The sequence below is a fragment of the Pangasianodon hypophthalmus genome, chromosome 11, assembly GCF_027358585.1.
Source record: "Pangasianodon hypophthalmus isolate fPanHyp1 chromosome 11, fPanHyp1.pri, whole genome shotgun sequence".
NCBI lineage: Eukaryota > Metazoa > Chordata > Actinopteri > Siluriformes > Pangasiidae > Pangasianodon > Pangasianodon hypophthalmus.
The window spans coordinates 16,386,022-16,401,934 of NC_069720.1; the positions used below are offsets into that span (position 1 = coordinate 16,386,022).

The 15,913-nt window shown below is 37.7% G+C and overlaps 1 protein-coding gene across 4 annotated transcripts in view; it reads right to left on the bottom strand.

Moving 5' to 3' along the window:
- Positions 1-4,443: 4,443 nt before the first annotated feature.
- Positions 4,444-15,913, bottom strand: part of celf5a (cugbp, Elav-like family member 5a) — a 196,065-nt gene continuing 184,595 nt past the window's right edge. For all 4 annotated transcript variants that reach the window (XM_034308831.2, XM_034308830.2, XM_026921572.3 and 1 more), the window contains exons 9-12: positions 14,942-15,028; positions 13,433-13,576; positions 10,911-11,078; positions 4,444-9,798 (exon numbers count right to left, since the gene is read on the bottom strand). In XM_034308831.2, coding sequence (XP_034164722.2) covers positions 10,951-11,078; positions 13,433-13,576; positions 14,942-15,028 — 359 coding nt within the window. In that variant the 3' untranslated portion in view covers positions 4,444-9,798; positions 10,911-10,950. The remainder of the gene's footprint in view (positions 9,799-10,910; positions 11,079-13,432; positions 13,577-14,941; positions 15,029-15,913) is intronic.

A 15,913-nucleotide genomic window follows, 5' to 3' on the forward strand; every position in this document is an offset into this window, starting at 1 on the left:
GAAAAAGTGAAACTCTCTGCTAATTTGCGCCTCATTCATCGTGCTATGCTACATCTCCTCCTGCAGAGCTGTTCACCCGTGTGTTCCTCCCGCAGCCGCAGTGCTTCATCACCCTCAGCTTTAATATCATCCGGCGTGGAGACAGGAGAAAAGGCCATTTTTCAGCTGCACTAAAACCTGTCACAAATCATTTTGCCGAGCTCAACTTAACACTGACCGATAACACACCCTCTTAGTCCCTCTACTTATCTGGAGGATGTTAGAAGATGTTTTACTTTATAACGTGTGATATCTCTTGCTGATCACCGGTTTCCCCTTAATTACTCCAGTGCAGTTCACATTGATTGGAAGCTGAATTTCTTTACTATGTCCTCTAATAAACAAGGATAATTATTGCTTGATGATATCTCCCCATCCACACCCCCACACCCCCTCCCCCTACAGAGTGATTAATATTCGCAATGAAGGCTTTAATGTAATATTAATAGGGCGTATGGAAAGATAAATTGATGGCATAGTCCACGTCTTCTCTCTGCTTGATAAATTACTAGATTGATAGCTGTCCCAGATAACAATCTAATCGTTCTCAAAATTATTCAGAGATACTATTGTTTGCTGCGTATACAGTATACAGTGATATCTGTTTGTGGTAATAGATCAGGGCTAAAGTATAATATCTGTCAATAAACTATAAACTCAACAATGAAATAAAATAAATCTATTCTGGGATAGTAAGTCTGAAATGCAGTAATAAAAAAAAATACAAGTCAATCAATTCCAAAGCAAATCAAAATGTTAAGATAAGTCAGAATTCTGAGATAATAAGTCAACATTTTGAGATAAATTAGAATTTTGTGATGTCAGAATTTTGATGAAATTTGCATGAATCTACAGTCTGGGCAAGAAAGAAATCAGCCCCAGCCTCACTTCTTCATACCATTCTGTGTATTTTTCTTACAACCTGTTGCACTCAGTTATACTAAAATCCAAAATAATCCTCTTTAAGATATTTGTTAACAGCAAATAATATGATGTGATGTGGATCCCAAAAATGAAATTGATGTGTTTTTATTTTTGAAAGACAGGCATCCTGCTAGAGCATTTACACCAGCCGCTCCTGGTAGTATAGTGTAACCTATAAAGCACAATTTCCTCTGCAGTGTATTACAATCAGCTTTATTACATGGAGTACACAAGTGTATTAACTTCTCTACTATACGTTTAAAGTGCTGCACTCAGTACCCTCTCTGTATTTCAGGTCATAAGCCTACGCCTCTAAACTTTCTAACAAATGGCCCTTCCACACCCCGAGCACAGAAAAACCCAGCTCAGACATTAGGCGTCTGTATCATAAATCTTGGAAAGTTATAATAATTTGCAATTCCCTCCCTCATCAAAGACAATATTAGCCTAATTTATTATCTCCGTGCGTGTGCGGCGCACAGAGGCCGTGGAGATAAGAGTGTATCAGGAGGGGGATTGATTTTCATTAACTGATTGTAATAAAGATGAACTACCGGGCCTGTGCGCTGACCAAGAGCCACACTTTATTGTAATTGGGCCAATTTATTTCAGAAGCCGCTGCCTCCACTTTTTATGCTCTCTCTCCCTTCCTTCCTCCCTCCCTCCCTCCCTCCCTCTCTCTCTCTCTCTCTCTCTCTCTCTCTCTCTCACTCTCTCATTCTTATCACTTTATCTTTCTCCTTCCATCCTTTCACCTGTTTCTCTTTCACACTCTTTGCTGCCCTTAATGTTTCCATCACAGCGTTTCCTTTTCTCTCTATATTTCTCCCAGTGTGTGTACTATCAGTGGAACAGTCACTGTTTTCCAACCTCCATTTGTTGTTTGTTGCCATGTATATTTGTTCTTACTCGAAATCCATTTTATAAATCAAAATCCACTTCATAAAGCACAATCATTGATGCCTTCCAATTAGAATGGACTGGACCACATTATATGTCCTTACATCCAGCATCATATGATTATACATACAATCAGAATTGCATATATAGTGTACTGCTACATAGTGGGATGTTCTGATGCAGTATAACATCCTTTAGCTACACAGATCTCTGCATGCAGTCGTTTTCTGTCATTAACACATGGTTTCATGGTGCCCCCTGGTGGAACTCTTACAACTAGTACATAATATTAGCAACCTGATAACAAACTCTACACTCTGATCACAATATACACTACTGTATGATAATCTGTTCTCTCTCAGTGCCTGATTCTGACACACTTCTATTGCTCCTCTCACTCTTCTCTCGCTGTCTGCGTCTGTCTGTTTCATCCTGATCCTACTTCTGCTTGGAGCTTCTGCCTTTGTCTCTCACTTACTGCTGCTATGGATGATCACACATGGATGCCCTAAAGACTGCACTTCCCAAAATCAGTTTATTCCCAATCTCACTGTTGCTTCAGTGGATAATCTCATCTGGATACTGTAGATTTGTACCTAAGAAATGCTGCGGTAATCATAAAGCCTGTCCTGTGCTCATCCTAGGACTCATGCCCAATATATCTTACTGAACATCCCTTCAACACACTTTGTACTGTTTGACCTTACAGTATACAGTTGTAGAAGAGAAATGATTTATAATCGCGTTACCCGGTGTCACCCAGGAGAGCATGGGTTCCCTTCTGAGTAATGGTCCACAGATGAGGGGTTTTCAGAGGCTGATGCCAATATCTCATTTTTTTTCCCAGATAGAAAATTTTTTTAGACTTTTCCATTAAGTTTTGGATGAACTAGCTGAACATTGCTCCTACGAAACAGAAAAAAGCATAATGTTGTAATAATTTTAGCATAGTGCTACTGACCAACTTGACTATGGCATGTCTTTGCGATGAGTCTGTCACACACCTAGAAGATGCAATGTTGATGCTGCCTTACCACTTGGTCTTACCACTGGGAATTCCAATGCTCCAATGCCAGTGCTTTCTCTGAGATGTTGCATGGGATTTAAAGATAGTATGCTATTGCTTGGGTGGCCAAAAGGGGGAGCTCGAGCACTTTTATTAATCGTCCATGCTTGCAGGCTAATTGGCTGATGGTGATCACCTTCCTATCAGCCGAATTAATCGGCCAGGCCAATCATTCAGTTAACCACTATTTTTGAGTTTGGCTCCTCTTATGGTTTATTCCTCATGTTGTCTCAGGGAGTTCTTTTCCTTGCCACTGTTGCCTTTAAGTCATTAGGGATCTAAAAATAAATATCCCATAAAGCTGCTTTGTGGCAATGTCTTTTGTTAACATCACTGCCAATAGAATTGAATTGAATTATAGTCACTGCCTGATGTCGAATGCTTGGGACCATAGAAAAAAACAATGTCATTCTCAGGGATTCCAAGATTTTAGTAAGATCGATATTAATCTTCAGCATGTTTTAAATAACTCATCAGGATGTGAAAAAAAAAACTAACATAGTCAGTCTAGAGGAGGAAAGTTTGTTTTGTTAACGTCTGCCTCTCTGGTTGTAAATCCTTGTACTATTTTCCTGTCCTTGTGAACAAAATCAGAGGAAATAATCCTGATAAAGTGACAATAGTACATAATCAAGACATTAAGTGATGGTAAGTTCAATTCAATTCAATTCAATTCAATTTTATTTGTATAGCGCTTTTAACAGTGGACATTGTCACAAAGCAGCTTTACAGAAATAAACAGATTCAAATTAAATTAAACCAAAATAAATTGTAAATATGTGAATTTAAGTGTAATTGTCATTGTCTCTGTAAGTTTCATTAAAGAGGGACAGAGTAGCACAGTGTTCAAAGACATACACGTTTAGTATGTAGTTTAAAATTTTATTGTAAAATTGAAAAAAAGAGAAAGAGAAAAGCCCATTATGCATTTCCTTTTGATGTCTTTTTTTTAAAATGTATTCCTTAAATAAAGCAACTCATGATCACTCAAATGAACCCCTAAATAAATAAATAAATAAATAAATAAATAAATAAATAAATATTGACAGAATACTATATAATTTGGCATGACAATAAATCTTTTCAAATACCTGAAAAAAGTCAACACTGGAATTTTTGGCTTCTCAGAAGAAGACCAAACTGCATCTGTTCTGCATCATAAAAAATAATTACTGCACTGCGTCTCATTTTAGAGCTTTGAGCAGAACATGAACTTTACTCTTCTTGTTACCTGAAACATAGGGAAAAAAGCAAAAAAAAAAAAAAAAAAACCAAAAACATAAAGAAATAAAAGCGACTGTAAACAGCATTGTCTCGTCCAGGCTGTAAGCGTATGACCCGGACTTCCTGCTTCACCCATCACACATGTCCACATGCTTTTCAGCAATTCCTGTATATATAGACTTCCATAGGTTTTGTGCTGAGAAACCAGAAGTTGAAGACGGTCTTATAAAGCAGAAACCCCACAACCCCGCCCTCCCCAACACCCCCCCCAACCCAGCAGAGACCCCCTGAAAGGTTCCTGTGCTCATGTTCCCTAATATACACATTTTAGATCTATAATAAGCTACTTTCCTTAGCATACAAACCATAGGTAATTAATTAATTAAAGAATCATATTGTTAATACGAGTAGTACCGTTAATATACTTTACGCCCCGCCGTCCCCACGCCCACCCACCACCACGTCTGAACATGCTCAAACATCACGCTGGGCATCATGGTGTGAGAAAACTCAACTGTGAACATGAATAATATGGCTGGAATGAGAACACAAATGAGAAATGCTGGTGATTTGGAGCACTAGTAACTATGAGCAGTGCAACAGAGCCTGTGCAGCCCTTTTTTTAAACAGCAAAACATGATAAGCTTAACTAACTAACTGTATTGTCACACTAACACACTCATCCACTCATCCTCAATCACCCCCATGTTTACTCCATTTTATTGGTTTTTCTCATCTTTTTCTCGTCTTGCTGTAATGATATCATGTCTCAAACTTATTAAACTTCAGGCGTGAGTTGCCATTTTTAATTTGCATTAGGCCTGCTGTTATGTGAGGGCCACATTTAATTTGATTTTAATAATTCACATGCCTGGAATGTAGAGATTTGGAGAGGACGCAGGGTTATTAGAGCATGGATGCCTGAGGGCTGCGTATGTGTACAGTATATTACCATGTTGTCATTCATTATTACCGGGCAGGAAGAGATGAAGTGAACAGAGGTCCGGAGGAAAATGGCATTATACCCAGATAAAAATCAATCATGGTACCCAAGTTTCAATTCCAGAGTTTCCAATTCCAATGTAAAACATAGCGATCAGTGGCGGCTCGTCCACAGGGGCAGGTTAGGCAGAGCTCCACTATATCAACCGTTCAGCAAACATTAATTATCTTAAATTCTTCATTCACAACTCCATACATTTTAAATTTCATTGAAATACTAATTACCTCTCCTGAGTGACCAATGATTTAAAAATACGTTGCTCTTTGACAGATGTAAGCCAATATTTCTAGCTGTTGTGCAATCACTTAGCTTCTATAGAGTTATTGTTGCACCTAGTGGTCAAAATGGGAATTACATCAAGTGCTAATAGAGGCTCAGTGGGTAAAGAATCACGCTGAATCAAACTATTGGAGGATGAGCGGCAAACAGGACAGTTAATGACAGGTTTGCCAAATTGGGCTAGTTTAAAAATATTCTGTAGCTACCGAGATAGCAGTTAATCAGAATTAAATCGAATAAATTTCCGCAACCAAAGACAAAGTGTAAGTGAGGACATTGTGTCTATAATATACAGAACCATTTCTTTCTATTGTAAGATATATTGCAAAGATTGGGAGAGGGAAAGGGGGATTATGGGATATGGGATATGGGATATCATGAGGATAATGTCTGTACTTCAGAAATGCGTGTGCACCACAGTGACATTGTTTTCCACACAAACGCAGAAAAAACGAAGATAAATGTGTCTCGCTTTTCCAATGCCTGATTTTTTTGGGCTAGTTCCAGGTCTTTTCAGGTTAAGCCCTAGACTGTATACTGCTAGACTGTATGCTGGATGAACGTATATTATCAACTCTTAACTGCCTATTACTCTAAAAATTCACTAGATAGTAGCCTATGGCATAAGTCAACTGTGATAGCCTTTCAACTTAATTTGGTTTGAGACTATATTATTAATGTTGTTCTGCCCCACCAAAATCTATGGTCACGAGCCGCTCCTGATAGCTTAGATAGATTTCTGGGTTTGCCAAAAGGGTCAAAATGTGGAAAATTAAATTAAATGAAAATGAAATTAATTTTTTTTCTATTGTTGTCAGTTGTTGCACTCTGTAATCTGCATAAGGATATTATACAGTTCAAAATCTATAAGCACAAAGCTGATAATATATGAGTAATTATCAATAGGTGACATGAGCTTTAAGACAGATGATGAAAATAAAGCAAAACATGAGATTTGGTGTGAATAAGAAATAAAAAAAAAACACCTTTTTCAGCTCTTTATGAGGGACTCAGTGGACGTTCGCCATGTTATAAAGGAATGCAGTTCCATCCTCTGACCTTTTGTCAACAGAGTGTCTCTGTGTGTGCTTGTGTGTGTGTGTGTGTGTGTGTGTGTGTGCGTGCTATTCATCAGAACACCAGCAGCTGCTGTAAGTACATCATGGCTTCGGTGTCTGTGCCCTTTAAACTGCCCTCACTGTGGCCTTACTAATAGCACTCATTCTTCAGGCTCTCTAAACTGTTTTTCACAGCTTTAAGATGTGCCTCATCACTATCTTAATTTTTCTAATGACATTTCTGACCTGTATTATTAAACATTGGTCTGGTCTGCATCAATAAAGCAATCCCGCGGTGAGCTTGTCTCAAGCTTTTGTTATATAAAGTGTAAAAAAATGAACTCAGTCATGTGTAATTGATTGTGCAGGAGCGGCCCCGAGGCTGAGGCTGGCCATTTGATCAATACAAGCTGTATGGTAATGATGTGGGGTGTTGGGACGTAGGTGCCTGGATTACCATAATCCCTGTTAAAGGACCCTTGAGGCTTTAGAGTTTAGGAAACTATAAGGAGTAGGACAGAATACTGTAAGAGTCGGCTAAGCTGGGAAGCTCAAGACGTGCTAGGGTCAGTGTCATTTTTCGAGAACTCACATTAGGCAACATTTCAGTAATATAGAGGCTTAGATAAAATGCTCATGTTCACACAGTGTGCCTGCTGCTGATGGAGGTGTTAAAGGAAACTAAAATGAACACAATGTCAAATAACAAAGAAAGGTTTGCTGGCCATTCGCTTCTGGTAATTTTGCCAAATCTTTTGCCATACTTTAATTATTAGTTAGTTTTTGTTTAGATGTAGTTAATGAAAAACAGCTATTTTAGACAACTAAAACAGAACAAGCATCTATATTCTCTTTTAAACTAATTTTTTTAAGCTGTTTTTGCCACATCAGTATCTTAATTTTTTAAAATTTTATTTTACTTTGAAATTTTAGTGTGCCATTTAAGATGAAGTTTTAATTTCGTCTTAAATGGAACATTAAAATGTTTTACAAATGCACATTACAGGCTTGGTAAAGGTTTTCACCTTTTGTTTGTTAAATGAAAGCTATCATAGAGCTACGACTTAGTCTGTGACACTCAGCAGGGAAGTAAACACACAAGTTCAAATAAAATAACTTCAGCGTTTTATGAGGTGTCTTCAGGTATGCTAGTTCAAGCTAGGGACAAAAATTACAAAAAGCTGCATTTTCTCACAAAATAACATCATGCTAGTGCAGGACAGCATTTCCAATCAAGTCGCTTTAATGTTAGCCTAATGTTTTTACACCAAATTAGGCAAGTTTTGAAACAGGTTATAAGCAGAAAAAGCAAGTCTTGTTGTTGCTGATGTTGTTGTTGTTGTTCTTGTTGTTTGAGTTTTTTTTGGGGGTAGTTTAAAACATTCTGCGGCCACCAAGATCAATCAAATCAGAATTAAATCGAAGCAATTTCCAAAAAATAGGCTATGGCAAACAAAGGGAAAGTGTAAGTGCAGACAGTATTTGTGTTGTAGTGGGAACTGTACACTAACACTCTTAGTCTTAAATGAGAATCAAAGACTGTACTTTTTTGGGACATTAAGAGGTTTTGAAGTAAAAGGAGGGTTTTTATTCATTTTTACTTTAACAATTACTTGTGGAGCTTTTTCCGACTAATGAATAAGCAAACTTAAACTGTATTGTCACTTTTGTATCATATAGTGGCAACGTTTTGGGCAGGTTTCAGGTCTTGTTGTGCATTTTTTTTTTTTACAGCAAAATGTCTAGCCCAATGTAGTTGGGCTAGAAATTTTGCTCAGACCTGCTAATCCTGTGTACCAGTGCGTACGACTGCAGCAATTTCCTCTCTCCTTCCCTGTAGCACACAGCATGGTTTAGTTTGCTTGTATAACGGCTTTGCAACATGAGTGTGTTAAGACGGGGGGGAAAAGAGCTTCTCTAGCTGAGTAGTTCTGACATGTTCATCACGTTATTTTGTCCTATATTTTGAGTAAAAGGGTGAATTATTATTTACCTATTGTTTAGTTTATATCATGGAAAACAGTCAAGTTTTCATCAACAAAATAAACAGTGTTAAGGAGCTAGGAGTGTAATGTTGGTATCAGTAGCTCCAGTTCAAAACTAAAGAAGCAAACTTCAGAAATAAAACAAGTTCTAACTGATTGATTATATTTGTGTCAATCTGAAAATTGTGTGCATTTCATTATGCCTCTGTGGTTCGTCCCCAGAAAATGTAGTTGCTACTCAGGATCTTTTGCTAAATGAAAGGCAACTGGAACTTTGACCAGTTCAGTGAGTGTAATTTCTCTGGCACGTGTGCTTAAACTTAATGTCTGAGTGAATGTGAAGGTCAGACGCGGAGCTGAAAGGCAGTGGGTCGGTGCCACACATCCCAGATAAAGAGTTTAAATCTCCACTGATGAGAAGTAACTGAACACGCCCTTCACCATCCACATATTCTAGTCCTCTAAAATAGTATAGCTTTTAAAATACTTTTTTTCTTCTTCTTTTTTTCTATTTTGTTTAAATATTCTGAAACCCAGTAGTTATAAATGTAAAAGGAAAAGAAATCAAAATCTCTTTCCTCTTCCAACCTGAAGCAAGTATTTCCTCTTAGATTTTTTTTTTTCAAACATGTAACATCATTAGTAGTAGTTTGTAGTATTAGTATCCTCATTAATACTATATATTACTGTCGAACAATAAAAAGATATTTGGTCCTTTGGTCCCTTGGAGTGAAAGATTTTTCAGTTGCACTGTACCTCTGGAAACCTCCGCGACCACAGAAGGCCAAAAGTCCTGCGCTTGCTCAGAGACATGAAGACAGTTGAAAGGAAACAGAGAAAGAGAAAGAAGGTCTGCCAGTGGTTAAAAAGAGCTTTTTTTTTTCTCCACGGCCTTTTTCCTTGATTTTCAAGTTTTAACCCTCATTTGTCCAGTATCATTAAAAGCTGGAAGCGCCTCTTCCATAATATAGCACGTGTATATAATATGTATATAGAAATCTATGTTGTTCTTGCTGCTCTTTTTTTTGTTTGTTGCGTATTTGTCGACTCAGTCTTAGCGAGAGAAGTTCTGTAGCTTAAAAGTTCTTGTCTTTTGGGATTTCCCACCATGATCCAGCTTTGACTTTCTCACTCTGTGCTGCTTGTAGGTTGTCTGTAGTGTGCCGCTTCTCCAGCATCTCTTCGCTCTGATGAACGTCTTCATAAGGATATGCTGATATGTCTTCGAAAAAAACCCTTTCATCTTCTTTTTTTTTATCTTGTTTTATTTATTTTTAAAGAAAAAAATCAAGCTCCTTTTGAGATTTCACTTTTCAAAACCTATAAAGGATAAAAAAAAACAACAGATAACACTCAATTTACTTCCAAAGAAATCTTACTGAATGTTACTGCTGATACAAGGCTGATTCAAGCTCTGTGTACATCGTGTTCATTTGTTTTTTTGTTTCTAAATTATATATATATATATATATATATATATATATATATATATATATATATATATATATATATATATATATATATATATATGCGCAAATGACAGTGTTTGGCTTTAAAATAGTAAATATAGTAAATATTACAACAAGCTCTCATATTTCTTCTTTTCTTCTTCTCAGATTCATTTTTGGGGCATTTTGGGGAACATTCTTATTGACCCAGATCTAGTTCAGCAGTTACTGCGTAGATTAAAGATTGCTGTTAGCGTGTTCCTGAGTGGTGCAACAGAAAGCCATTGCTTTTTCATCAGAAGATCATGAGTTTGAATGCTGACAATACCACAGATATCCGTAGCCTTGGCACTACAGTGCACTTTATTTCTCAGGCTCTTTATACTGCCATTCCTTCTCTCTGTGCCTCCCCTGCAGTACTCTTGTGCCTCCCAACGGGGGTCCGCCTCACACTCTGGGAACCACTGATGTATATTAATATGGATCACTGTATGCTCTATTACAAACAGCAAGAGGGTGATGGTAAAGGAGGACAACGTGGAGGCTGAAAAAAATCAGCAGGATTTTCTAGGTGCTGCAATTTAAGAAGATTTTAATCACCCCAAATATTATTTAATGAATATTATAAAGTTTTTTTTTTCAAAAGTGAAAAATGAATGAACACAACATACACAGACCATTCGAATAAATGATCTTACAAACACAAGCTTTTATCAATAAATTGCAAATTACAAATTAAAACTTTTGATTAGGGGACATTTTCTTTTTAGCCTCCAGTCAACCTATAAATGACCTAAAGTTCAAAATTCTGTAAAAAAAACAAAACAAAAAAAACAAAAAACTCAAAGCTGTCAAATGTTCACGTACAAGATTTGAGAAAAAAAACTTGTGACCTACATCCCCAGTCCTTTTTCTCATTACTTGTCCTTGACCAGACCAGATTAATGCCATGTTGTGGTGTGTGTACGTGTGTGTGTGTGTTACCTGTGCTGTAGCAGAGAGCTCCATGTGTCTTGGGGCTGTGTCAGTAGGGGCGGCTGGCGTCCTTTGGCCGTTTTAACTGCACTTTCAACCTCTTCATGCCAATCTGAAAGCCGTTCATGGCCTGGATGGCGGCCTGCGCGCTGGCTGGGTTGTCGAAGCTCACAAAGCCTGAAAATCAGCACAAAGAGGACGGAGGAGTGAGGACACGTTCGCTCATTGAGGCCAGGATATGATAGATGATAGATGAAAACATGATAGATGAACACTTTTGGTTTGAATTAACGCTCTCTGGAAATGTGACGTTTTCTCTTTGGGAGTGGATTGTGGTAAAAATGATTCAGTAGTAAATAAATGGAAAAGTTTTAGTCCTGGTGTATACATGAGGTGCGACTTCGTGTGTGCATTGTTCACATACTCAGCAGTGTACATCTTGGCATGTACATCTCGGGGATTAAAGTGACATCCACTAGATGGCCAAAGCATCCCTGTTCAACAGGCTTACCCATCGACTCTTAAAATGTTTATCAATTTCATGAACAGAGACGTTAAACACTCTGACAAGCTCTGTCTCTCTTAAAACTTTCTGCTGTCCTTGTGTTAATTGTCATGAGCTGCATCTCAAATCAAAAACTAAGCTTACATTAAAAAGTATTTATTAATCTAGAAGATCCAGAAGACTGGTACACAAGACAGAACTTTCAGCAGGTCTGAAGGCTATGCGAGACGTTTTTAAAATTCAGCTACTAACTGTAAAAAAGGTAAAGTGTTTAGCGTTAGTACTCAATAACTGCGTAGAAATCCGTGTCCACACGGATGTGATTTTTGACACAACGTTAGTTTGTTTACCCAGTTGTGGACACAAAGTCATTTCTGCAGTCATTTCTGCAGTACATATAATGTGTAGTTAAAACCAAGTATAATCCAGGCTTAAAGGTCAACCTAATGCTCATAAAACATTTTTTAATAGTTAAACCTTTTCAGCTGTATTAATCTGAGAGTACAGACTGATCAAACAGTGTAAACTGTCACTAAATTAGTATTAAAAATGCAACAGGAAGGAGGTATTGCATCACAAAATATAAGAGCCTATCAGGTGAAAGATGCAAATGCAGGCCAATTTGCATATTCATCAAATATCTTGATGAATCTCTTGATTAGGCTTGAAATGTAGGTGCTTTTTGGCCTTTTTCTGTTGTCCAGTGACATTTTTACGCTAATTATTATTCAAAAAAGTTTCTTAAAATCAGACCGATGTAAATATGTGAGATTTTGAAGCCTAAATGCTCTGACCTGCATGAACCACTTAGTCACAAGCGAGCTTCTGAAAGCATTTTAAGAGCTTTATGTTATGCATATGCAGAGGCAAACAGCGACTATTTCCAAAGGTCACTGTAAGTGGATCACACGCTTGTCACAGCAGATGCCAGCTCGTCCCTTCGCGCTCTAAAAACTGAACCTCAAAAGCCAGTGACCAGAAAGCGTAGTTTAGTGTGGATCCAGCTGCTGCATGCGCTCTCGCTGAGGAACTGGCACTGAACCGTGAAAAACAGCCAGTTCTTCTCTTGTCCTCACTCTCCTCCGAGTGGACTGCGGATTGTCCTTTTTCATGATTGCGTGCATATGATATGAAATGAGCCTTGGCGAGGTGGATGAGAGGGATGAAAAGCCAAATCACTCTGTATACGTCACAGCTTTATTTCTAGCGATCTCAGTCCAGCTCTTCCTCAGTGGATTAATTACAGCACTGAGTGCATACACCTCTGACCTGACATTGCATTTTAATTACCTACTGTATAAGTCAACACTGCTGATAGCTTTTTTTCCCTCATACACTGCTGTAATTAAACTCTCTCTGGAGGCTGTGGCCAGCAGGAATAGTGGCCTGGGACAGGATGTCCTCCGTGGTGACACCTCACGCTGATCTATAATGGCCCAGGCTTTTCAGGACGGCCATGTACTAGTTTATGAATTCACACAATACAGTAAAGTTGCACTGCAAAAAATCTTTTTTTTTATTCTTCTCTTTTCCACAATAGAGCCTTTTCACACAAACAGCTTTGTATGCAAGACTGCAGACTCCCCATTGATATCCATTTAAATTCAAATGCTCATAAAATGTGCACTCCTCATTTCTGAAAAGTTCCTGCTTCAATGTTAATTTGAAACCTCAGATAACCTGCTCCTTTCCACCATAGCAATTCACACTTTTCAGATTCATTATTAATAAGAAAGGTTCACAGACAATTATCACAGGTCTTGGATTAGTATGCAATTTATATCTCTTGTCTCAGTGAAACTTTCTCCTGTAATTTCACTTCAGTAATTTGACTTCATTGGATTCTGTGTGCAGAAAGAAGATATGATCCTTTTCATAAGGTGTTCTAGAAGATCAAGAAGGATTCATATAGACTAAAGGGGATAATATTATACAGTGTATATATGCTGTATGTAATGTGTTTGCACACACACACACACACACATACTGTACATCAGGTATCTGAAAGTGCTTCTTGAACACTTACCGAAGCACTTGCTCTGGTTGGTGGCTCTGTCCATGAACACCTTAGAGGAGATGACCGTCCCAAAGGGCAGGAACATCTGCATGAGTTCATTATCCCCAAACTCCTGTGGTAGGTGGTAGATGAAGAGGTTGCAGCCCTCAGGGCCTGAAGAAACATATTAGCATTAGATTAGAAACTGATACTGGTGCTCATTTACTCATAATCATACTCGGAAAATATGCTCCGATACCAACATCTTATACCATGTGATACCATGTGATATAAGCCTAGTGTATGTTGTCACTCTAATAAACGGACAACACAAAATGATAGAAATCTGGATGTGATGGTAATCAAATCAAAGTAGACTGCAAACTTTGCTCTGTGAAAATATCAAGAGGAACTACGACATCTTCTTACAATACAAGTAACCTGATAAAACATCTTAACATTAAAATTCAACATACAATTCAAAAGCAACGACATAAAATTCAGCACGAGGTGTTCATTGCTAGCAGCATACAGCAGCAACCGATGCAGTAGCTAGGTGAGAAAACCTCTCCAGAAAACACGAAATGAGTGAAAATACCAGCTCTAACCCTGTATATTGTTCTTGATGATCAGCCACTATCTCTCACTGACAACGAGGGATTCCGATACAGTGAAACCTATTTTACTTCCAGCTCCATTACAACCTGACTCAATCCAATGTAACTAATGTAGCTAGCAAATGCACTTCATTTAAAATCAACTAGCTAATGTTATAAAGAATGAGACTAGTAGCCTAAGTGCATGAACAAGTATGTGTGCACTCTTCATGGTCACTATTTAAACCAGGGGAAACATAAAGAGAGCTAAATAACATGTTCCATGACACCTTTGAAAAAGAAAATAAAATGTAGGTTACTCATTTTGGAATTAGTATTAGTATCAGTACTGGTGTCAGTATTGGTATCGATTCATACTCATACTCTGTCTGGAAAAAAAAAATATATATATATATATATATAATCAATGCATCCCTATTAGAAACATATCCCAGTGGAAGGCATTTCTGAAGAAAAAAAAAGGACAATGGAAAGCTTATTATATACTGTATATTTTTATGTGTAAATTTTGGGGATTTTACAAATCAAATCTGTTTCAAAGTGAAATCAACAAACGTGGGCTACATTGTACTGCAGCTGAGAACTACGGATTAAACAACGAGAAAGAAATCGTACTGGTAATGGAAAGTAATTCAGTATAATGTTCTGTATAATTCACCTAGAGCAATGTTTTAGACTCCAGCGCATTAACCCTTCATACTCCTTACATTTCCAAAACCTTATGCTTATTGTCCACGGAAATCAAAATCAAGCCAAATTATTAAGATAATACGGTATTATAAGAGTTTGGAGTGGAAGTGTGGTACCTTGTTCAGATACATGGAGTTAAGGAGTGTAAATATATCATGTTGTTCCACCTCTGCTTAGTGCTTATGTGTGCGTTTGTTAGTTGTTTACAGAAAGAACAGCGTCTCACCCTCACCTTCCCTCTGCTGCTGCTGCTGAATGACCTGCGGTGGTGGAGGCAAGCTTTGGCCAATAGGGGTCAGTGTGGTCGCCGGATAGATCGCTATGAAACAAACAACAAGGATGCAGTGAGCTCAGGCAGACTGAACACACAACGATCCCTGCCCCAGGTTCAGGATGAAAAAATATAATGAAGTCTCCTCATATTATTGAATTGTAACTGATGATGCATATTATAGGAAAAAAAAGGTTTAAACGTGACTCAGATGTTCTCTGTATACAGCTGAATAGACTTGTTGGTGAAATGCTTTCAGTGTCACACATCAGATTGGACATCACTACTGAAAATCACAGAATGGAATCGATGTCTTGCAATACACTGCACTGATACGAAATTCCAAAAATTATAAATCTTTTCCGCTCAAATATGAAAACAACTCTCGAAGGACTCTAATAGAGGGGTGTCGAACTCATTTAGTGCAATATCAAGTGGGCCACCCAAAAAATATATATATCAGTTTAGTGACCAATAACACGTAAACAACATTTCTTACATGCATTCATTTATCAGCATTTATCTAAAAGATACATTCTGAGTGCACAAATGGTTTGAACATATATCAGTACAGATGAACATGCTGTAATTCATTACCAAGAAACCAAATTTTCCAAATTATGGTTTTACCATATAGTGCCTTATAAAAGTATTCAACCCCCTTGAACTGTTCCGCATTTTGTAGTGTTACAACCTGGAACTGAAATAGACTTAACTACAATTATATGGTAATTTTTTTTTTTGTTTGCTAATGAAGAATTACTTACCATTAGCACACTCCCAAGTAAGATAACAGATATTCTCTCTTCTCCTCCTCAATCTTTTAATTTGATTACAGTCCACAAGACAATTTTAATTTAGAACATATTTTCTAAATTACTTTATTAGGCCAGATTAGAACCTTTATTGGGCCACTCCTGGTCTGCGGGCCTC